The sequence below is a fragment of the Mytilus galloprovincialis genome, chromosome 2 (genome assembly GCF_965363235.1).
Source record: "Mytilus galloprovincialis chromosome 2, xbMytGall1.hap1.1, whole genome shotgun sequence".
Taxonomy (NCBI): Eukaryota; Metazoa; Mollusca; class Bivalvia; order Mytilida; family Mytilidae; genus Mytilus; species Mytilus galloprovincialis.
Genome location: NC_134839.1, coordinates 61,758,988 through 61,785,271, shown reverse-complemented (window position 1 = coordinate 61,785,271; position 26,284 = coordinate 61,758,988). Strand labels below are relative to the sequence as shown.

The window sequence follows — 26,284 nt, the reverse complement described above, 5'->3', positions numbered from 1 at the left end:
TTAAAACAAATGCATTTAACATTTCTTTTATAAGCAATCTTAAATTGTTACATACCTGTGTATTTAACATAGTTTACAGACAATATATAACTAGATGTCCACATTGTTGCATCCTGTCTGTATCCAAAACGTCATTTTTTCTGGAAGTAATATCTGTCCTTGTTGTTTACATAAGTTGACGGCATCATACCACTGCACTTGACCGTCCTATACAAACATAAATGCAAAGACATGTATTTTTCTTTTAAATAAATAAAGAAAAATAAACTGAAGATTATTCGGGGTTCTTCTATCAATGCCTATACCAAACAGAAATATGGTAAAGTGGGGCGCTCATATTGCCATGGACACAATTTCGCCGTTTTATGATTTTGAGGTGTAAAAACTTCAAAGGATGGTTGAAATGGAATAAATATGCCGTTAAATTATATTTTTATAACAAATATGATTAATTTTGAAAATGAGACTAAATTTCGGCACTTACGGCAAAGGACCGAAAAATGGACAACGATTTTCACACAATTTGTGAATGACAAAAACGATTTCAAAGAAGCATTCCTTAGTAATTCTTTGACTGATTGCCCTAAATTTCAGTTTTTTACACCTTTCAAATGTCTGCTATTCGTCTATAATGAAATTTATTTGATAAATATTGTTTAAAGCTGCAGTTATTTGGTATTAAATAGATATGTAAAAACGGCGAATATGTGTCCCCCCTTGACAAAAAATTAGGAAATTTCAAACACCCTTTAATCCAACTTTTCAGATGATTTTACTCAAAACAAACACGTTTTCAAGCTAAGAATATTTTGCATTTGAAGTTATCTTCATATAGAAATATCAGTATACTTCAAAAACATAAAGACCTGAACATAAACTGAAGAAAACATTGAAAATTATGGCGAAAATGAGCACCCCACTCTAGTAGATTTTTACTCGTCCGTTGAAAAATAACATTTGATTTTGTCAGTTTTTATGGACTTCTCCCTTTTTGAATTTACCTTGGAGTTCAGTGTCTTTGTTGTTTTTTTTTTTTTTTTTAGAAAGAATGAATATTGAAACATTTAATGACAAATTATAACATGAAAAAAATATTGTACCAGGGTATTACGGAAAATATAACAATCATTGTTTAATAAACACTATGGTAAGAAAGTGAGTGTAAGACACAAAAAACAATCGTATTACATCTCACAGAACTATATAATTGAATAATTCTAGGATAGATAACTCGTATAGTTTAATAGAAAGAGGTTCGATTTATGACATGCGTTATCTTACTTTTGAACGAACTTACTTTTGAAATAAAAATGAAGTAAAGACTACGATAAACGGAATATATATATATAATTTTTTTGTACCAAATTTGTTTACTAATTTTCAAATAGGTCTGTTTTAATACAGAAAATGTTTTTGCAACACGTTTAAATTTGGGAGAATTTGTAAATGTTTTGAAATATTTCATTACGGTTTACAAATTCCTTAAAAACGTATTACATAGTTAAAGATAGAAGACAATCAGGTGTTACATACCTGATAAAGAAAAAAAGGTGTTGATCAAAATTAATCGAAAAACAGAAATCAATGCCGACATGATGCTATATAAAATATGAGAAAAAAAAACATTGTGTATAAGTATTTCCTGGATGGAGTGTCATAAGGAAGGAAACATCTTTTACAGAAAAAAAATTGATATCGATGAGAATGAATTGAAACAGTAACGAAGTACTACGGATAATTTGCTTTATAATATACGTGTATAATAGGTCTCTTGTTCAAATAAACTGCTTTCCCTATATTTTCCATAATTTGACATACATAGTTGAAATGTTGTCTCTTGATTCAGAATTTCAGAAAATAACACACTTTATAATTTGTTTTTCATTAGATCAGACAAAATATATTCTAATGCAATTATTTTGTAACAATTGTTCTGATTGGATAACAGCAAGCGTAAAATTCTCTATCTCCTTGTCTGTAACTAAGGAAGCCGACATTTTGAATTTCGGAATGTATTGACATGTTATTTCTACAATAATAAACAAAAAACTCACTTGTTGCGCCTAAAAATCTTCTTTTTATCAAATTTTATTACATTCTGAAGCGGCACAGAAGCCAGAAAACGGCCGGTGATTATGTTTGACGCCGGAAGCATACCTATGACGTCACCTAGTGTAGGGACCAAAGAACGTAACATCTTTTCGCGGAATTTTCTTTAATGAACATTTTACACTGAAATAATGATTGAAATTTAATTATAAACTTGTTTTGCATTAGAATAGAGATAACTGTATTGTATTTGAAGCTTTGCGGACGTCCATCGGTAGTTTTACTGTCGCAAATACCCGTTTACCTGTCTAAATTTGCGACAGTAAAACTACCGATGGACGTCCTTAAAGCTTCAAATACAATACAGTTATCTCTTAATTCGGCACTGCTTCAAAGTTGCACATATAAGTCATGATAGGACAGTTATTTGTGATACAATATAAAATATATTTAAAGACGTTTCTTGTGATACATTTCTACAGTATAATTAGAACATTCTTGATTAGAGAAAAAAAATCATCTATCCATGTAGAAGATCAAATATGTTGACTTATTTTTTTGTTTGTATGGATCAAACGCAATGGGAACGAAAGCAGCACTTAAAAGTATAGAACTAAGTACTAAAACAGATAGATTTTGTTGTTTGTATTTATAAATTTCTATATAAATGAACAATGACATACATGTATAAATAAATATAAATCATTGGAGATATACACAAAACTTTCATTTATTCTGCGTAATAGAGCCCGTCTGAAATGTATTAATACTTGTGTGTTAAATACAGACAGTATAATTGACGACATTCACATCGTTACATTAAATTTTTGGGAGTTTAATTTACACAGATGAATTAACATGTACATGTACTTTAGCTAATATAAAATAAAATAACTAAATAATAGAACAAAAAATGATCGCCAATCGGAAACATATCATTTAGTTCTAAATCTTATAAAACGTAATAAAGAGGGCCGTGGTGTAGTAGTTTGCGCATCGGACTACTAACACAAAGTTTTCTGGTTCGATCCCCGTTCCGGTAGAAAAATTTTATGGAAGCTGAAATCATTTCTTTTGTCGTAAAGTTTTGTTTTCAACCGACCCTCATTGTCAATTTCTAGATGTAGGTCAATATATGAGGCCGACTTAACTGTATCTGTTGTATCCTTTATCTCTATTTCGATGGGATAGATGCGTTCAACATAGTCACCAAATTTTGAATTATTTACTGAAAGAACATCATCTATATAGCGGAAAGAAGGGTTGAAGGATATTGCTAACTTCTTGTCTTTCTTCCTTAGAAATTCCTGTATGAAGACAGCCTCATAATAATAAAGAAAAAAGTCGGCAAGAAGAGGGGCACAATTGGTTCCATTAGAGTCTGTTGAAAAACACATCCTCCGAACGTACCAAATATGTTGTCAATCAAGAAATAAAGAATCTTGGTAATGCTAGTTTCAGAGAATTTTTTGTTTGAATCAGAGTGATCCTTTACAAATTAGGATTTATTCCTCCCTAAATTCAGATACTTGTGTCTACGTTGGCCATTTAAATGAGGTGCTTCTAGTAGTATATTAATTTGCTGCCTTTTTCTATTTAGTCCTATGTAACACTTAAAAATAGCAAAACAGAAATCTTTTTAGGTTTGAAAAATGCCATGAAGGTTGATTGTAATTTCAAATTCATTAAAAACGTGCAGCTGTACTTTATCAAAAGGTCCCTGCTGCTTCCTATAACCACTATAAAGAAAAAGAAAAAGGATAGAATCGCTAACAAGTATGTTTAACTCTGCCCCAACCGCCACATATTGTATGTGTCTGTCCCAAGTCAGTGGTTGTCGTTGGTTCATGTCTGTTATATTTGTTTTTCATAATTTGTTTGTTATAAATTATTTTTCTCAATTAAATCGTTTCACTTCTGGTGGACGTTTCGCCCCCGAGTGTATCACCAGCCCAGTAGTCAACACTTCGGTGTTGACATGAATATCAATAATGTGGTCATTTTTATAAATTTCCTGTCTAAAAAACTTTGAATTTTTCGAAAAACTAAGGATTTTCTTATCCCCGGCATAGATTACCTTAGCCGTATTTGGCACAACTTTTTGGAATTTTGGATCCTCAATGCTCTTCAACTTTGTACTAGTTTGGCTTTATAAATATTTTGATATGAGCGTCACTGATGAGTCTTATAAAGACGAAACGCGCGTCTGGCGTACTAAAATTATAATCCTGGTACCTTTGATAACTATTCATACTTTTATATTTTCCAAGTCGGGGCCTACTATACCTTTTATGGGACTACGGTTGCTTTTAATTGATTGCATCCAGTTCATCTAAACTTGGGTGAATAGTTGTCTTATTGACAAGGATATTACATCCCTTTATATTTATATACATCTGTTTGTTACGGTACTTGTCTATTCATGTATTTGGTTTGATGTTATATGTGTTATTCTCGTGGGATTTTGTCTGATGCTTGGTCCGTTTCTGTGTGTGTTACATTTTAGTGTTGTGTCGTTGTTCTCCTCTTATATTTAATGCGTTTCCCTCGGTTTTAGTTTGTTACCCCGATTTTGTTTTTTGTCCATGGATTTATGAGTTTTGAACAGCGGTATACTGCTGTTGCCTTTATTTAGCCCTACTCTGTTTTTCGATGTTGACGATTAAGAAAATATTAGAATCAAGTTAAAAAAAATAAACACATGAACTGATCAATGGGAAAGAAAACTGATAATGAATGTGCCACCTGTTTTGAATACTTCACCCGCCATAGTTTCCACACTCGGGCATAATAATTTTACCACAATTTTAGGACCGATATTATCTTAAAATCTTAGACTTCTAAAACATGTCGATTGATTTGAGACACAAACACATCATATCGATCAACCAATTTGTTATGTTGACCGTAAAACTTATGAAGTGTTGCTTTCAGTTATTTTTCTTTATACAGCAGTTGATGTATAATGATCACATCCTTGTTGAAAAATTACGTCTAGTGTGCAAATGTATATGCGTTACGTACTGTTTTAGACTAGTTAACACCATACAATGTGACATAAGGTATATGTTGTTGCCTAAATCATTAAGTTGTCATAGATAGTTTGAAGCCGTCCATCTGCAAATGAATCATTAAGAAATATGCAGACACTTTAGTTCAGAGGTATCATCAATCTCAAGTTCAACTACATGAGAACCAATCACTGATTAATATGTGGGGTGTTGAGGAACAATGCATCATTTATATACCTACACTAGCTTGTATGCAAAGGAAAAAATTCAGATCAGCATGTTCGGGATTTAGTGCGGTTTTTATACAGTAAGATGTGACATGACCTCAAACAAAGAATTGGAATCATTTTCGTTGAAACATGTTGTCTTTAATTAGACGGTGTACATACTTTTTTTTTCAAAATGACATAGGTATATAGTAGTTTAAAGTGTAAAAACAAACTCTCTTCAAAATATTAATTCGAATGTTTTTCAACCTCAAGGCAAAGATGTTGATTTGAATTTCTTTTACATGGCCAATTATTTAATCGATCCTGTCGTCTATTAGGTTTAGATTGAGCCACTTATGAACATTGAATAGATTAAAGAAGCGTTTTCTTTGATATTTTCTTAGTTGTTGACATATTTCAATGAATACGTTGTGATTGTGCATATTCACACTGTACGGATTTAATTAACAATGGAGTGTTCCTTATACACATGATCAACAAAGTGTTAAGAAAAATTGAATGCAACCATACATACATTTTTTGTAAATATATATATCCATACACCAACACAAATTGGTTTGACGATGCGATGTTTTGTGTCTCAACTCATTTTGGATATGCTATTTTAGCAGGGTTGGCAAAGTATTACCCGCCCGGGAAAACCCAGGTGGGAAAACCCGGGTTTTCCCGAGGTGGGCAATACTCCCTTGAATAGGTATAACTGGGCAATACAGGGCAATATGATTTTTCAAGCTTAGTTTAACACAAAAGAGTAAAGACTGGTGGTAGTTTAACAGTATTATAGCTAAATATATACATTCTATACAGATAACCATTGAGAGTCATTGCTAGAAGATTGAAAATTCAACTTCATTCTCCAATAATTCTATATGTAGGCAGAATACAAGATTTCCACATTTAAGGATACCGTATTAATTTCCTAGCATTGTTTCAATAATCATAACTTTGCAAAGAATACATTTTATTGCAGTGTTTAAGTGAACTGAAATTCATGTAAATACAATCATATTGCTGAATAAACACCCTACAGGGTCATGTCATTAACACTTATAGAAATGAAAATAATGATTAATGTTATATAAACATATTTGTGTTCTAATCTGAATAATTACTTATTAATTAGTTATGTACATATAAATTATTTAGAAGTAATTGTCTTACAGGCAATTGTTAATTCTTAATATTAGTAATATGCATTTGAAAAAAATCTATTCTTTGGCTTTAAAAGAATGTTAACAGTTTTGATCAATCTAGACAGAAGGGTGATTTAATAGATTTTGTGTAAGGCTTTGTCTATTTATATATGTCTAATGTGTCTTCGTGTACATGTACACTTGTCACAGAGTTGCTAGAATGGTACTTTCTCAAATGTATACACTTGTATTATAAGTCTCTTAAACAAGTATGAAACTTATTTTTAAATCAAAATATGTTTAAAAAGTATTAAAAGTATTGCATTTGTGTTTAATCAAGGCCAATATTTCATATTACCCAGTATTGCCCAATATTACCCAGTAAAACCCAGTAAAACCCGGGTTTTCCAAGTATTTCCCACTGGGCTGGGCAATACTCATAAAACCCGGGTTTTTGCCAACCCTGCATTTTAGATGTTTGAAACATATATGAAAAACAAAAACGTTTAAATAGTAAAAAATAAAATAACATAAATACCGAACTGCAAGGAAAATTCAAAACAAAAATCGTCTGATCTCAAATTATTCCGGTTGTGGCATATTCCTGATTTTGACATTTTGACTGAATACGGATTCGCATGGCCTTGATGTTTGCAGAGGATATGACGCTTGCTTTGTCTTCGTCTCTATTTGTATCTTCTTACTCTTTTTGAACAACTGTAAACTACTACTAACATTGAGTAAATTTTTCTATGAACAGTAAAATATAAAACGACGTATCATACGTTTTATTCATCTGTTGTGAGAATTTGAAATTAAATATAGGTGGTTGGCTATCTTAAAAAACAGTTAAACATCTGTACCTTTTAATTTGCCTGTTTGAAAATAGAAAAAAATATTTAGTCGTTGTCTTATGTTATTTCTAAATGTTTTTGAGTCATTTGAGGATTTGAATGTACATAACATTAACTTTTATAATCTTTCAGATCAGTTTTTCATTTTTTTTTCTCAATTTTTTAATTGATTAATCATATACAATAAGCTAGTTTTCTCTCTTTTATCTAAATCACTTTAAATATGTCATATCGGTACTATACGTTATACGTTTTTTTCAATCGATGAAGGTCTGATATAAAACTGGTAGTTGCATTGAAAGCTGTGAAGGATGTATCTTATGTCCCATAAAATGAAATAAATTAGGAAATGTGGTATGATTGACAATAAGACCCACAAGAAACAACTTAACCTGTATATAAGCTGTTGGTGATACTCTCGGGACAAACAATCAACCAGCAGAGGTATCGACCGAGTAGATGTGACAACATTCGACTGCTGCAGATGTACATTTTGATCATTACTTAATCTATTCAATGATGTTTGTGTCCTAAATATTGAAATTCAAAATTCGGAACGTTGATAAAGCCACACACACAAAAAAAGTAACAAACATGCACAGCTGATTCTGGACAAAAAATTAGAGATATGCATGACGGAATAAAATTATTTAAAAAAAACATAAAAAAATTTAACAACATTTTTATTAATAGGCGAGTGATATGAGAGCCAAATTTACATTTTTAATGCACCTACCTAATTCACGGCTAAATTATATATCACTGGAAAGCTAAGTATGTGTACTTTCTAAATATCCCGGTCGTCAAAAGAAATTATGGTGCATTTTTTTTTAAATCGATTTCAAAGGTCATGGGTGCAATTTCAATTCACGGATACTTCCAGTAGAAAAATCGAGTCAAAACAAATGCAAACATGAAACAATTTATAGGAATGCTGTATTACTGTTGGGAAAATATATTTCTATCATAGTATTAATTAATTTTGTTTGATTTTAACGGTAACGCATGTTACGTAACGTTTTCTCTCGAAGTCTTTGAAAATCAACCATTAAGTCAGACAAATGTATCTGTAGTCGCCCTTACATTATCTAAATCTTATAATACCTCCATATCATTTGATTGCACGTATTTACAAACATATATCTGCAAATTTGATATAAATAATCCGAAACAAAATATTTGAAGCAAGGAGAAAATATAACATATGACGTATTTTTAATTGTTTAGAAAGTCCCATGATGAGCTGTACATTAAAATTGAGGAAGCGAATGGTGTCCTGTTAGTTTGAAAGCCTACCAACCGCTTCAAGATCAGACAACCATAGGGCGGATTTTTTTTTATTATTGTAGTGCAATATGTTGAGTCTGAATCATACCGCAATTTCATTTACATCACTAAATCAGATATGATAAGAGTACTAACTAACATTCCTAAAATGAGTAAAGTGCTACTAGTATATGTATATCAACAAATTGACCATTTTAATATAAAACATCACAAGGAAAATATGACCACTCATTGTACGTCAAACTATGTTTGATTTTACTTTAGTCGGCCGCCGTGTATCTTGAGATATCTTATTAATCAAACAACACTTGACAAAGGAGTTTGTACTTTTTTTAAATTATGCTAGTGATGACCTTCGGGTACTTTGGCACTACGTATTACATTTTTATATCTTGTTTCACCGCTTCAAACGGAGGACAAGGTTATCCTAATATTGAACCTTTAATTTGGCTTTCTTATGTTAAAATCCCGTTAGCGTATAACCTAAATGATCGAAACGTCGGACCAATGGCATGTAGGACCATTTAGGTGTCGGAATATTGCGATATCCGAATATTATAGCTTCATTTTAACTTGTAATCTCATCATTCTTATTGGTCAAAATATCCATACAAAGACAACTTCCTTGGCATGGGCATATACCAGTACAGCAGAGGTTTTACTCAAAGCGGACACAAGGGTTGCATGGGATCCCGCTAACATGTTTAACCCCGCCACATTATTGATGTATGTGCCTGTCCCAAGTCAGGAGCCTGTAATTTAGGGGTTGTCGTTTGTTTATGTGTTACATATTTGTTTTTCGTTCATTTTTTTACACAAATAAGGCCGTTAGTTTTCTCGTTTGAATTGCGGTATGGGTTTTGCTCATTGTTAAAGGCCGTACGGTGACCTATAGTTGTTAATGTTTGTGTCATTTTGGTCTTTTGTGGATAGTTGTCCCATTGGCAATCATATCACATCTTCTTTTTTATATATTGTAGGAGATATATGTATTAACACTCAATACAGCTTGAGTTTGCTACTCAGAGGATACCTTATGAAGTTTTGTTACTTGCTTATAGGCTTTATACATTTGCAAAATATACAAACAGACAAATCAGAATGAGTTGTAGATCTACTGCCCTCGTTGATATATGAGAAGAGACTGGTCGGTAGAATTGGTACATGTAGTACAAAGTCTTTGTACAGACAAAACATAAGATGAAAGGTTGTGCTTACTTTTGAAATATTCATAACAACTCTTATGATATTTTGTATTTTCAAATAGGATGTTTTTATTTTTTTCATATTTATCGACCAGTCTTCTGTAAGCTTCATCTTTTCGTTTTCCCACTGCGGCAATACAACTGTATCTTCATTTAAGTGTTTAACTACATAGTTTCTATGTAGTAAATACATAACAGACTATGCATCTGTGTCAATCAATGGATAGTTTTTGCTCTTTAGCATAGGAAGGGTTTCATTGTGAACTGGACTGTGAAAATTTGACACGACTCGGAAGATTTTCTACAATTTTCCGATACGATTCCTTATTTAGAAATGGGTGAATTCTACAGAACTCAAAAACTATGTTTTACTTTGATTTGATCTTAATTTCGGACGATTTTATATCTATTTAAGCTACACTGAAGTTCAAGATAGAAATATATCCGTTTAATTATGATTTATCGTACTTTAATAGCACTATAAGTACACGGAAATCGACTAATATATTCAGTAAAAAAACGATAACGAAATAGATAAGGGATTCCGGAAACTAAAGTGATTTTACCCAATATCATAAAATTACAGGAATTCGTGATTTTAAGAAATGTTGAGATAAAGTCTTGATCTTGAATGAAAAAACGATAACTGATGAGTGATTTGGTGTGTTCTAAAACGGAGAGAGTACAAAAGCATTTAATAAAAAATTTAATTGTAGATCCGAAAAGGTCAGGATTATGAAAATTTTCGTACAAAATGTCAAATATTTAGAAGGAATGCAAAAGCATGCGGAGTTATAGTTATAAATATTGTTTTTCATTATTTTAAGAATCTAATTCACTTAATTATTCTGTCTAAAAGAAGAGATACGACTAATTTCTTTTGCTTGAAAAACATGTCGTAATTTTATAATTTTCAACTAATTTCTGAAATAAACGTCAATTTTACAAAAACTGCACCGTACGATTTTGTGACGACCGGGCAAAAATCAAAGTTAAAAATCATTATTCTTACATTTAAAAAAGAAATTAGCCGTGTATTAGGTGGGTGCATTAAAGTCCTTAACTAGACGTCTTTTTCAAATATTACAAATATTACCTATAAGCGGGTGATATTCTATAATACTTTCAGTTGACGTATTGTTCCAGTGGTAGTCAACTTTAATTGTATCGATTTTTTTTGCGCCCGACAAGCAATTGATATTTTTCGGTGATGATCGACGCTAAAATAACACTGTAAAACTTTTTCATTTAGTTAAAGTAACCACTTACTGACTTTACTTGCATACAAAAAAAGTAAAATCACAAAATTTAAAATACTGAATATTCCAAGTAAAAATGCAAAGTAATTTCATATTTTATTGGTGTTCTGAAAGACATTACCAACATTTATCAACATTTACTGTTGAATTTAGTCATTATCTTAAATATATAAATATTGTGCTATTCTTTTTCCTTTACGTAAATTACAACTTTTAAAAATGAACCATACACATGTCAATACCAGGTATTGGTATATATCCATGCGGTAGGAACCCATCCACGCAATTAATCATCAAAAAACATATATATTTACCCAAATATTATGGTTAAAAAACCTCTGAGGTTTCATTATATTTGGAGTTAAAAATTTATTTGAATTTCGGGAAAATATTACACATCATCTAAATTGACCAAAAACTAGTAGAAGTGTTTTTGTTTGTTTATACACTAATATAAAAGAAACCTAGTAACACTAAATTCAATTCCGCATTTAGGTGATAGTGGCAAGTTACACGTCAGTTAACAGTCATACTCTATGGCAAGAGTTATCGGCTCGGAAGAAAAGATAAATTAAAATCCAGACGAACAAAGTTTTCTTACAGCATTATTCCATAAGTACAATGTATTCTATATTGGTATTGTTTTAGTAGGTTTCTCTTTCAGAATTTAGGATTTGAGTAAAAAATTATATTAGTCTTGAGAAAAGCGTTATTCATCGCGCTAAACGTCACGCGCTTTTACATTTAACGTTATGCATGGTCAATTGGTTGATGTGTAATTGGTTTTACTATTGATTTTTGGTAAATATTTGTCATTAAATGCATAGTTGTTAATGTCTGTGTCATTTTGGTCTCTTGTGGACAATTGTCTCATAGACAATCATACCACATCTTCTTTTTTATATTGTCTTTTTGGAATATGAAATAAAATATTTAGTTAATATTCACTTCGGCTTTTGGCCTCTGTGCATATCACGTTTTAAAAGTCAATGAAACCGCATTCTTGAAACATTAAAAGACAGTTAATTTATTGTATTGTACCTTGAAAATTTTAAATAAATTCAAATTTAGTAAATATATTGATATTAAGAAATTATGTGGTGCTGATTTCAACATAAAATTAACATTGAATGACTTGATTTTAATGGTGAGGTTTTACGCTATGATTTGAAAACAATTTAACCTACTTAAATATATATACATACTTTTTTAATGTGCGTACGTTTCCTATTTGGCATTAACTAGAACCCTTGCAGTGTCCCTTTTTTCCATTTTCTATCGTACATTCAATGGTATATACTATTTTTCAAACAATTTTTAATCAATATTGCCAAAATACAATGAATATAAATATACTTTAAAAAAATCTAAGAGCAAAATTATAACAACTCAAAGTTTGCTTCCTTTTCCTTAGATGGACTGTTCATTACTGTTCAGCCAGATATTTTCGTATTCCTGGTCTTCTTCCAAGTTGTCTGTATTGTCAATGTCACTACTTTGACCTGTATTTAAATAAAAAGCAAATTCTCCACTAATGTCATGTACTTGAATTCCATCTTTTATCCTCGAGGTATTAGTTTTATATTTCAGTGTCACATCTTTTGTGTGGGGTTTTGGGCTTGGCTTTGGTCGGTGGATAGGGGCGGATGCTTCAACTTTTGATGTTTCATCATTTTGTTTCTGTTCATGACCATTACTATTCTGATGAGACGTTTGAGGTAAAGATTGTTTTTTGCGAGTTGGTTTAAGGTGTGTATTAAATTGACGACTGCCAGTTTTTCGTCGGATGGCCTTTTCACGGGAAGGTAAACGTTGAGGTAAAGTTAGTCTTGGTGGTATTGCATTTTGTGTCCATGCTTCTGTATCGCTTGTAGGAACTGTTACTGGACGTCGTATTTCTCTTGATGTCATGTAACTTACAGTCATATTAGCCTCGCGTGATAACTCAATTCCGGTAGGCACATTTTCGTACAGAGAATCTCCACCGAGTGACACTGGTGTTTGAGGAACGCTTTCAGGCTCTGGTTCTACTCTTTCAACGTCATACATATAATGTTCATACTTTTGTCGAAGGGTTTCAATTAAGTCTTTTTTCATTTTTGAAATCCATCTTCTAAGCCTTACAATGAAAATATATATTAATATATATTAATGGGTTTGATAATATAAGACTGAATTACAAATAATGTTGTTGTAAAGTAATGTATAGTTATGCCTTCGATTGTTTTTATAATATATATTTTTTCTTTGTATAAGCTGACGGAGAGTAAATATAATACCTTCTAAAACAAGATTTAATAAAACTAAATGTTTAAAAAAATTGCTTATGGCAAAACGAAATATTTGGAGCAATATTTACAGGTCACTGTACGGACTTCAGCGATGGGCAAATATCCATATGGCATAGTCAACCAAGGTCCCGAAATAGTCTATTTTCCTATTACTAAATTTGACTTGGTAGCATATCATTGTTTGACAGGTGATATGGCTGAGTCATGTGTATGCAGAATAATTGTCATGCTTATATAATATTTCCTGGATGAATTTCCGAGGAATTTTTGTGTCTCTTACACTTATAAAAGATGAATCTGAAAAAAACTTAAAATATTTAGCTACAGTAAGTAGAATTAAGAATCAGTAAAATGGATTCAACAGATACAGCCATGTCATTTGTATGTACAACAACAATAAGAATCATAATGATCACATTCTCCAATGAAATTGTAAATTCTGTTCTCGTCTACATGAATACTTACAAAAGCCGAGTGCAGACTAAAATTGTTGAATTTGAAATTGACATCGCCATTATGTATCAAACACGAATTATATATATTATATTTATGACTTACAAACATCCGATGATAATCAGTCCAAAAACAATAACAACCAATGAAACAGCCCCACTTATCTGGAAGAATTTCGTTCCTACAATATTGTTAAAAAATATAATAAACTTTATCTGTATAAGTCTTGCAATTAAAAAAAAGTTTTCACTGAAAAGGTACACAATAAGTGCATTAATAATCTCCCTTCCTTATGAATATTTCGTCCTTTTCATTTCAATCAATAAAGAGAAAGTTATCTTGCCATTCGGCAATTATTTCGGTTGTTTTCTTTTTTTAAATAAAAGTCTACATACAATTAAGCCTATTGTTTACAAAAAATATAAACTGTTTCCTTTCCATGCATTTTCCATATTATGTATAAGTTGTATTCCTGCCAGACAAGGAATTTTCAAGTTATCATAAAAAAACTGTTTGTTTTGAACAAATTAAAAAAGAAGGAAGACAAAGACAAAAGAGAACTATGATAATATTATTGAGCTCTTGGTTTTATTTATTTCTGGTAACTTAAAACTTCAAAAACCTATTTTGATTTTTATTATCTAGCGCTCACCGTCGTTAGAAGTGTATCCCGGTTGATTCTTTTTCCATAATTGTACTGGTATGGAATCGTTTGGGAGTTTCTGTTTAGAAATAACTGTGCCATAATGCTCCCCTGAAATGAAAATTAAAATACAAAATAATAGTGAAAGACATTCAGTAACAGCAATGGTTTAGAAAAAAAGAAATTAAACAATGTACACAAGTGTTCATAATGAAATAAAAATCACTATAGTTAAGAAATGAGAAAACAGTATGTCTCTAATTCTTCGACAAATTAAACCTTTTCGAACCGTTTTCTAACCAATTGTATAAAAAAAAATGTAATCAACGCTTGGTTGCCAGTGATCTCAGAAGATGATTGGATGAGGTTTTATAAGCTCACAGGATGAATCCAAATATGTCAACACACTTTGTGGAATGTGGAAGGCACTCGAAAGGGATTTTCATTTAACAAAAAATAAAATTTATTTTTCAATCAATAAAGAAACAGATTCCTACACAATAACCCCTGGATTATCAGATTCATCAAATCTTGATAGGTAAATTATGAATTGTAAAGTCCTCGCTGAGGATCGGACTTCAAACTTAATAATTTAACTAGCTCGATTGGATACAGCCGATAATCCACTGGTGTTAATGTAAGAATCTTTGTTTCTCTTATTCTGTGGCAATTTAAACCTTTCCAAAACATATTGTTTAAAGACTTTAATCAACGTGTGGTTGCCGGTGATCTCGGAAGATGATTGGATGGGTCATAACCTTTAAGCTCACTGAATGAATCAAAATCTTCTAGCAGATGTTAATAAAGTTGGCAATTTTAGGGGAACGTTGAACTTACATAGTTTGAAACAGATTCTTACATAGATTATCAGATTAATTACCTAATCTCGACTGTTTAAATTCTAAAGTCCTCGCCGAAGCTCAGACTTTTAAATTGATAATTTAACTATCTCGATTGGATAAATCCGATTGTCTACTAGTGTCAATGTAAGAATCTATTTGTCTCAAAATCAAAATGTGTGTGAATGCAGAACAATATGATACATGTAGATAATCGTAAAATTAGTTTGATAGTCAAATATCTACTGATGGTAAATAAAATAGTCGACCAATATGATGAATGATGTCATCGTACTGCAGTTTATCTGATTAAATTCAACTTTTACATGTTTATGAAGGATCTTTGAATGAAGTGTTTCTATTCTTTTTTACTGCAATAGCGAATTTTGAACTAATTTTCAAATTATTTTAAGAATTTTTGTAAGGTGCAATGTAAAACAATAATCCTTCTAAATCATATTATATAATTTTTCGACAGGTTACCATTTTTGTGGCAAGATATCCTGGTACTCAGTGACGTAAGAACAACCAAAGTAGATAAATCAAACATATAATCGGTGTAATTTGAGGGGAAAGTTTGACTCCGACATATATATTTGTCAACAGGTTGACTACTCTGTGGTAGGACATTCTGTTACCAAGTCAAGGAAGAGCAAGGTAAGGAAGTTAAGTAAAACTTTCAAACCGTACATTTTTTGGGGAAAATTAACTGCTTGAATTTTTAATCGACTAAATAATTGGAAAACCGTAAACTTTCCATTCTAATTCACCGATTACTTTTTTTTTCTCAAAAATTTATTTATGTTTGCTTTTACTTATTTTGGTTGTTCTTACTTGACTAAATATCAGGTATTTAAGTATATTGAAATGATATATGTATGTGTGTGTCTTTTGTTAGGAAAAACAAATGTAAGGAAACTGTCAACTTCGTAAGACATTGTTTAACTACAGTACCCATTAATGGCGAAATAGCCCTCAGTTTTTACGAAAAATTGTTTTTTAAAATACTTTATAATTACAATAAGTATTAGTATGTGAAAAAGAAACAGGTTTAAAATTAAATTTGGAATTAAAATTTGACGTTATCTTTTACTTTTAACACATCTACATGATTGATAAAGCTCTAAATGATCTATTAATCATCAAAACGGAAAATTCCTGATCAAATGGCAAAATCAAATGATAAAACATATCAAACGAATGGACAACAACTGTCATATTTCTGACTTGGTACAGGCATTTTCAAATGAAGAAAAAAGTGGATTGAATCTCACTTGTATGTCAGTTGTATCAAATTCCGTTATTTTTACAACGATGCGTGTACAAAACAGACATAATCGGTAAATTAGTCAAAATATGGTTACAGCAGTCATCACTGTGTTACAATCTCAAAACAAACAAACATTTACAAATGTTCAATGTATATTCAAAACACTTATAATTTCAAAGATGCACTAATGAAACAAAGCAGTTTCAATACATTCAATGTCGCCTTTAAATTATAAGATATTTATATCTATACCTTTCGTACATATGAAATCATATTTTCCTCTACAAGCACTAGCTGTCAGTGTTTTTGAATTTCCCGTGTTGTTTGGATATTTGGTGAACAGCATACATTGTAGAACAAAACTTTCGGGATCTAAAAATGTTATAGAAAAGTGTTATGAATTGATAAAAATGTCTGCTACTGTAGTTAGCAGGGATATTTTGATATTACAAAACTATGTTGTTTTTTTTATAATATAATCATGCAATAGTTGGTACTTTACAATTTGTTTGGCAATCTTATTATGCCGTTGACCATTTTAAAGTAAAACCTTTATTTAGAAATAACAATTAAGTATACGTCCTTTTGCAAGTGTAGAAGTGCCGTTGTACAATAAATGAATATCTATATCAAACATTAAAATACATATACACACTTACAAATATTATTAGATATAAATGATTCTAAAACGTATGCCATTTATCATAAAAAAAAAACAGCAATGTATATCAACATACTAACACGGAAGTGACAGTCAGACTGAGTGAGAAAACAAGTATGTACCAGGACAAGCATTCCTATTTTTTTCACCGATTATGTTTTTGTTTATAATCTGCACCCGTTACATTTCACATTAATGACAAAATTATTTAAAAATCCGTCTTGGTGTTTGTTACAGGGGCATAAGTTGTCAAATTCAAGTTCACCAATTTGACTCAAATTTTCATGTTTGCTTTAAAAAAAAACGTATAAACAAATTACAAGTTTGTTTTGAATTTTCCTCGGACTTTAGTATTTTTGTGATTTTACGTTTTTCTCCTAAGACTCCCGACGGTCACATTACCCGATATAACATAAACAAGAAGATCAATTACTATAGATTGCGGCAGTCTGTGATTATTGAGGTCTGTTGGATTTCATATAATGGAAAACAAAAAAAAAAGTAAATCCTCAATTGTACCTGTATACGAATGCTTTTTTATTATCGAAAAAGTCAACGAAATGGTTCAACTTGTTTCACTTTCAATGTTGTCATTCTTTTCCTTTTAATCAACTAATACATGCGAAGTCAAACTTATGCTAAAGGCTTATATTGAAGGTCATATGAATACAGATTTAATAAGGTTGAACGATTCAGTTGCATGTGAATAATGCATCAGCGATGTTCTAAGCTTGTTTTACAAAATTGAACCAAACTGGCTGTTAAAGGCTTATTGTCATTTCGAATTCACTACTATGATTTTACTTTCTTATGATTGAATGAAAATAACATTTTCTTCTTTTTTATATATATATATCTTTAACCTTTTTAACTTGTATAAAGGCATTTTCACAGCCGATAAAATTTGACAAAAAAAAGCAAGATCCTACCTTCGATTGATAAGCTCCTCGACGTTTGTTTATTGTACAGTTAATGTTATCACGCGATCAGTTAGCTTTTTAACTTTTAACATACCAAGATTTATAGAATTAATCCAATATGTTGTATTCCATGTCATCTCTTCAATTACATTATGAAGTGCCACCATATTGCTGATGTTAACTAGGCTACCTTCTCTGCATGTACTCTCGTTATGACTATTGAAATCGATTCGAAATATAGATTTTGTTTGAGAAACAGTTGCTGACGAATCTGTTAAAAATAAGCAATTATCAAGTGTAACAAAGAGAGCTAAAGGTGGATAGGGTGTTTTGGTTTATCTTGGATTTTAAAGTAGCAGATAACAAATGAAATGTGCAAATTTTGAAAGTAGTTTTTAATTCATGTGTCAGACTTTTCATGTTAATATAGATCATTTCGTGTTTTATCATATTAACGGCCCTATTTTCCAAAAAAAAAAAACACAATACTTTTGGTTAGATTATTTTTTTCTTAAATTTTGCCACTTCGGGGGAGAAAACTCATACACATGTAGTAGGGGAGATAACGCAGATAAAATATTTTTTTACACAGGAAGTGTTGTGAAGTAACCTTTTTTCATATGCAGCGAGAAAACAAGTCCGGTGATCCATTGTTTTTGTTTTTCTTATCTGAAAGCATGTTATAAGAGCTATCTTCTCACATTTTATCTCGACATCTTTTGTGAGTTTTCTTATCATGACATAAAATTTGATATTCCATGCATAACCTATACACAATCTGACAATTTGGCCAATCTGTTGGGTGAGAAAAAATCCGGTCATCCATTCTTTTTTTTAAATTCTGATAAAAACAACATTTCGAAAAATTATTGAAAAATTCTATGAAGTTTAATTGAGACCCCTTATCCACCTTGGTTTACGACGTATCAAGTTTTATATGACCATCAGTATTTTAAGGAATTGTTTCTTCTGTGTTATCGGCATAGTTGTTCCGCGGCAATTGTCCAATTGATATCAGAAAACAAACAGGGCATTGTTTATTACGGATATAATAAATGTTATAAATATGTGACATCTGATAATTTCAGAAAAAATACCCGACAAATAATAAAAATTGAAAGGGAGTCTTTAGACTCATTTGTTGCAATGCAAGATTGTATTAAATTTAAGAAATTAGAGTAAAAAGAATCCTTATATTGTACATGATATGCATAGAAACACTGATTAGGACCCGATAAAAAAAAACCTACAAGAAAGTAGGGATGTCAATTCGATGAAGATTCGCTGATTTATTTTTATCGAGAAGAGGGACGAAAGATACCAAAGGGACAGTCAAACTCATAAATCTAAAACAAACTGATAATATATACTCGAGTACTCGCTCGGAAAAACATCTACAGATACCGAGTACCTTTTTTTGTACTGACAATGTCTTCTATGTTATTAAAGGTATGGCAGTTTTCAGAATAAAGTTTATTTAAGCGTTTTTTGGCGGTCTTATCCTACTTTACAACACAATGTGCGAAAAGAATAACAGAGTTCCAAAACCGCTTCGAACCTGATTTTTACTCATTTCGCACTCGAAAACTCCTTCATAAGGTAAATGCAAGCTATAACAACGTTTGAATGCTTTTTCTTTTATTTAGACAAATTATGGTTTATAATTGTGTAGTGTAATTTGAAATATGAAAACACCTATTGAAATTTAAAATTACATTAATCATCTAAATAACAGTTAATATTATATCTAATATAATACATTTTATCCTTTCTTGAATTGTCCATATTGGTTTATTCTTATTCTGAGAGAACATCTTTAACATACAACCTTTATTTCAAGCCGACCAAACATCAAAATCCCTGGATATACACCTACCTTTTTTACATAATCCAAGGTAAGATTCCTTCTTTAGAACTTGTTCAACGTATAAAACAGGACAAACTCCTATAAAATAGTACGCATACTACCTTAAGCAAACATTATACAATGTTTTATCTTAAAACTAATTTGAAGTGAGAAAGGACATTTTAAATCTTTTAACAGATGAAAAGTTAATGATCGCTTGAAGTAATCTTTTGTCTTTTTGAATTATAATACTACGATTTTTTACTGAAATCAGTGTAATACCAAACCAAACGTGTTGATACACGAAAACCATATTGTTCTTACCAGTACTGATATTGCATCCTAAATGAAGAACATAATCAGATGTCCATACAGATTTATTAGTTCTGTAGTGAGATTCTAACTCTCGTTGAACTATCTTGTTTGGCACCAAAATCTTGTTCTGTGTCTTACATTTGCTTCTTGCTTCCAACCATGATGATTTCGCTTCAAAAGCATATTGATAAAAAGAGGTTAGACTATATGTTTTACAGTTAATTCTAATATAACGTGCTTCTTTCTCTTTATGATTAAACCCATGCTCTAAATCCAATATTTTTTTTGGCACATACGTATATTGACTACTGCAGAATAATGAATGTTATCAAATTGACATGCATTTAATATATGTGATTAACTTGCAACATTTCCAAATTCTAAAATGATGCACATGTTGTTTCTAATTCGTTTATTATGACTGTAATGTGTTGCATTCCGAATTGACATATTTGACCTAGATACGACAACCGTTCATGCTGGCTGTTCAAAAACTCCTCCCTTTGAAAAAGCACAGTTCCAGCTGTTTGCTTCTTTAAAAACGAAAAAGGGAGGTTCATGGAAGAGTCTACACAATCGCTTTACCCTTATACACATCGGACATAGAAATTACCTTAGTTGTCATAATCAGAATCGAAATAATTGATGCAAGCTATACTTTATTGTAGTTTTAACATGGGTAAAAATCCGGGTAAAAAACTAAAACTACTTGAAACACATCAAATAAAAGAGGAAAACAAAGGAACAACAGGAACACTGAAGTACAACAAGAACAAATGTCAACTTACATAGAAACGAACGGTTTGATAACAACTGTCGTATTTCTATCTTGGTACAAAACAATTTAGGAATATGTTGGGTTAAACCTGGTTTTATGACTAGAACAACCTTCTGCTTATATGACAATGTTAAAAATAATATCGGTAAAATGACAAACCTACGTGACAGAAATACAGCACAAATACACACAAAAACACTCATCATATAGTAATGCACAAACAAATGATACAATAGACATAACATGCAAACCGCAGAACAACAACGAACATGTTTCATCAAAGATAGACACCATAGGACATCACAAACAGTGACACACTTACATAACGAAAATGCAATCTCAAACGAAATACAGTTATTTTTACAATATCAGTATTTAATCCTATCAGATTATCCCAAGATATTAAACAACTGGAGACTCCATTGGACATGTTTCGCACACCTGGTATTTAGCATCAAACAAATACAATGCGTTAGAAAAATTTGGTTTTAAAGTAAAAGGAGTGAAAATCCTGGTACTTTTGATAACTATTTACACCACTGGGTCGATGCTTCTGCTGGTGGACGTTTCGTCCCCGAGGGTATCACCAGCCCAGTAGTCAGCACTTCGGTGTTGACATGAATATCAATAATGTGATCATTTTTATAAATTTCCTGATACAAAACTTTGAATTTTTCGAAAAACTAAGGATTTTCTTGTCCCAGGAATAGATTACCTTAGCCGTATTTGGCACAACTTTTTGGAATTTTGGATCCTCTATGCTCTTCAACTTTGTATTGGTTGGCTTTATAACTATTTTGATATGAGTGTCACTGATGAGTCTTATGTAGACGAAACGCGCGTCTGGCGTACTAAATTATAATCCTGGTACTTTTGATAACTATTTGCTGGACCAAGTTTCGGTTTGCAATTTACATTTTAGACATGATAATAAAAATGGATTAAATTGATATAAAATTTTAACAACCATTTTTTTCCAGTAATTATATCATTCATTTGACTTAATATATAAGATCTTTGATGCTGATAATTTCTGCTGTTGGCCAATTTGACTTCTTTCTTTTAAAAAGTAAAAAATTACTAAAATTGGCAAAACATCTTCATTCAAATCTTTGTTAAAAGTCGACTGACAGTTTTGGTTTAAACTTATTTGATGTGTTAATTTGCTTATTGTTTTTTTTTGTTTTTATTTAACAAATGTTTATTTTTTTCGTTAATAAAACAATTAGCGCATCTCCCAATTCAAGGATAATAACTCTCACAAGTAATCGTTTCAAAAATTATATTAACCATGTTTACTTATTTTTTCAATCTTAATTTGAATTTATTGTATACATGTTGCCTGTCTACACATCATATAAAGCGTCAAATGACCTTTTCGGTCATTTTACAACTACAATGTATGTAGATCTTATTGTACTGCCCAAGAAGGCAACTAAATGTTTCTTCCTCTATTAAATACGTTTCTAAAATATACACAAAACAACAGTAATTTTGTTCTTATCCACTCTAGGTCCAAATTACAAAATAATAATTTAACTAAATTGTAAACTCTATTCACTCGTTTTGGTTGATACAAGAAATATAGGGATTGTTTTGACCAGCGGAGGATGAAAAAGATTTAATTAAGAAATTTTAAACATGGCATTTTGTTGACTTAGGTAAAAAGATCATTATAGTCAAATTTTATGGTGATCAAACTGTTTTAGCTAGTTGATATGTTACCCTCAGTAATAATGTGTGACCCAGTATTATTTCAGTTAAATCGATTTATGACTTTTGAACAGCGGTATACTACTGTTGCTTTTATTTATGCATGGAAAAAAATTGTAAAAACTCAGACATCCTTTTCATTATGAATAAATCTTTGCATTATAGGATTAAAAGTAAATTGCGCAAGTACAAAATTTCAATCCTTGTATCTGTGATGAGTTTATTTACAATCACTGGGTCGATGCCACTGTTGGTGGAGTCTTTATTAACCGAGGGTATCACAAGCCCAGTAGTCAGAACTTTTGTGTTGATATGAATCATCATTGATATGGTCATAACTATAAATTAACTGTTTACTTGGAATTTTTGAAAAAATAAGGCTTAACTGATGAGTCTTTTGTAGACAAAACGCGCATTTGGGGCAAATACAAAATATCAATTCTTTTATCTATGATGTTTTTTTTTACAACCACTCGGTCGATGCCACTGCTGGTCGAGATTTTATTTTCAGATGGTATCACCAGCCCAGTAGTTAGAACTTCTGTATTGACATGAATGGCAAAACTTTAGGAATATTTGGTCCTGAATGTTCTTCAACTTCGTACTTTATTTGGCCTATGTGTTGACATGAATTATCATTGATATGGTCATAGTTTTAAATTAACTGCTTACAAAACTTTGATTTTTTTTAAAAATAGGGCTTTTCTACCTCACGAATAGATTACTTACCTGTATTTTGCAAAATGTAGCTATCATTTGGTCCTCAATTCTCTTCAACTTCGTACTTTATTTGGTCTTTTTATTTTTTTTATTCGAGCGTCATTGATGAGTCTTTTGTAGACAAAACTAGCGTTTGTTGCAAATACAAAAGTTCAATCCTGGTATGTATGATAAGTTTATTTAAAAGTGATGATTGTAGGTTTTAGGCACAAACAGGATAAGTAGTGGAAATTTACTGGTAGTGGAAAAATCATGTTACTGACAAAGGTTTTGTTCTTTTTATCTAAAATACAAGATGACAAAGTTGAATAGAAGGACTTAAGAACGTCACAAAAGAAAAAAGATTTTTTAGTCAGTCATGTGTTCAAACTTTTGAATATAGCAGAATACAACTTGAACTTGGAACTCTGGGTTACGGCTACTGTCTATGTAGTTATGTTAATTTATTCAACTTGTTTAATTATGCATATTTTTATCTGATCTATAAATCAACATAACAAACAAATTCATGCAAGTCCATGCAGAAATAAAATGATAGAAATTGTAATCCCTGCCCAAGTTAGTATTGGTAAAAACGATAGCTGTGTTTTCATGTATTTTTGAAGACAAACTTAACACTTCAAACTAATAAAAGTCTGAAGTGGCCTATATCTGTACTCGCCTGAACTGAATTTTACTCGACCAGTCTGAGTTGGTCTGAAATTTATTTGGTATTACTCGGTTGTATTCTGAACTTTATTTTTCTCGTTTTTGATATAGATTAGAGCGTTGATTTTCCCGTTTGTATGGTTTTATACTTGTATTTTAAGGCCCTTTTTAGCTTGCTGTTCGGTGTGAACCTAAACCTAGACCTATTTCTGTATCTATCTATTATATTTCATCAATTTAGGAACTATGTTTTATTTATTTCCCTTGGCTTTAAATTTGAACATCATTTGTAATTAAATTGTATTTATTAATATAGCTTTGAAACTAAAAAGATTTCACGTTTAAAAATGTTATCATCAACATCATATTCATCATGTAAATATGTCAGCTCTAAAATAAAAGTCGAAACAAGAAGGGAAAAGGAAATGATTTCTGGTCCGATTAAAAAAACAAATATCATGTAATAAATTAATTTTTCAGTTAAATGAATTTTTATATACATGTTCATGTTCATCAAATAGCTTCATATACATCAAAAATACTAGAACTTTCGACCATGATACAAATATGTATTTAATGTTATTCAAAACCTTTTCATTCCCAAGTATATCAGTTCTATTCAGAAAGAATAACTTTGTACATGAATATTGTCGTGCAAACAATGTTGAAATGTACTCAACAACATATTTTTGTACAAAAGTTGAATTTTGAATATTGATTTTTTTATGCCTCGATTTTGCAGCAGAACATTGAAATAGAAAAATAAATGACAAACATTCGTATGCAATGAAAAGTAAATTAAAAAACTAGTGAACTCCGAGGAAAATTCTAAACGGAAAGTCCCTAATTAGATGGCAAATGCTTCAAACAAACGGATAACAACTGTATTCCTGACTTTGTACAGGTACTTGCATATGTAGTAAATGGTGGATTGAACCTGGTTTTATAGCTAATTAAACTAAACTCTGGAAATACATGTGTTCACTAGATATTAATGTCACTTGGAGGCGATCGCCGATTTAAACGAAGAAAATGAGCGAATCAACAGCAAGTCAGAGTGTCACAACTGGGAGTAGGATGCAGTCAGTAACTGAATTTTTCCTAAAAAAAAACACCCAAAACGGTAGTTGTTGTTATTATTGCCCGGTAAAAGAAAGATTATGAATTGTTTCCCTATTTCTGACACAGGTTCACCAAACGCGATATAAAATACAAAAGAGCCACTCCTTTATTGCGATTCTACATTTGATAACCTCCAACAACAACAAAACTTGACACTTCAATGCATGGTTTCTTTCACAGGTTTAAACATTCCTTACACAAAATAAACAAACGTACTATTTAAAAATTGCAAAAGAGCTCTTCCTTTATTGCAGTTCAAATTTTTTAAACTTTAATAGGAGCAAAAGATCTCTTTTCAAGGCACTAGTTTTAACAAAATCGTTTGCATGATTCCGATCACAGTTATTCAAGTACAACATTTTCACACATATAGCTACGGGGTAATATCCACTAAAGGCAAGGAAATATCAAAAATTCTATCAAGTTCATTGCAAATACAGAAAATATTTAAATCCATCACGGGATACATAATTATTTAGATTTGTAATACATTTAGATGTATGAATTGATTACATGCAAGAAAATATATTAAAATGAACTTACCAACAACTGATACGAAATTGTAAAAAACAATTAAAATGATCACAAAATTAAAAGAGGACATGTTTTTATCAATATATGAGAGTATTTAGTGTTCCCTATGAACCGGACGGAAATAGACCATAAATTATATCTAACAAAATCATACTATACAATTGACCCTAGCACTTCCTGTAAAAAATATGAATAAGAATTAATAGCAACATAATTTGCTGAAAGTTTTTGGTATTGGAATTTCCAATTTCAGCTATAAATGAAATTAACTAAAATTATTATTTGTTTCTGGTTCATACAATATTTAGAGATTTTAGTTTCAGAAAGGGCACATGTATTGTGGCATGATACGATATATAGACGAAATAAAAAGTGCCGTACTTATATATATTTTTCAAAAATAATTTGCTTTTACGATTTTCATTCGCCAAAAAAAAAACCAAACAAGTTAGGAAAGAAAAGTCACTGTATACAAAAGGTTCTAATGTTGGAAAAGGGGACAC

The 26,284-nt window shown here is 31.0% G+C and overlaps 1 protein-coding gene across 2 annotated transcripts; it reads right to left on the bottom strand.

Moving 5' to 3' along the window:
- Positions 1-11,107: 11,107 nt before the first annotated feature.
- On the bottom strand, positions 11,108-25,894 carry LOC143064048 (uncharacterized). Of its 2 annotated transcripts, none has more exons than XM_076236557.1 (8): positions 25,791-25,894; positions 20,276-20,437; positions 19,982-20,050; positions 18,200-18,376; positions 16,777-16,896; positions 14,425-14,526; positions 13,878-13,953; positions 11,108-13,147 (listed from the first exon to the last, which is right to left on the bottom strand). In XM_076236557.1, exons 1-8 carry the CDS (start codon positions 25,849-25,851, stop codon positions 12,439-12,441), a joined length of 1,476 nt encoding a protein of 491 aa, XP_076092672.1. In that variant the 5' UTR covers positions 25,852-25,894; the 3' UTR covers positions 11,108-12,438. The 2 variants fall into 2 exon arrangements, with proteins under 2 accessions (XP_076092672.1, XP_076092673.1); XM_076236558.1 differs by having other exon boundaries at positions 11,108-12,530.
- Between the last annotated feature and the right edge of the window lie 390 nt (positions 25,895-26,284).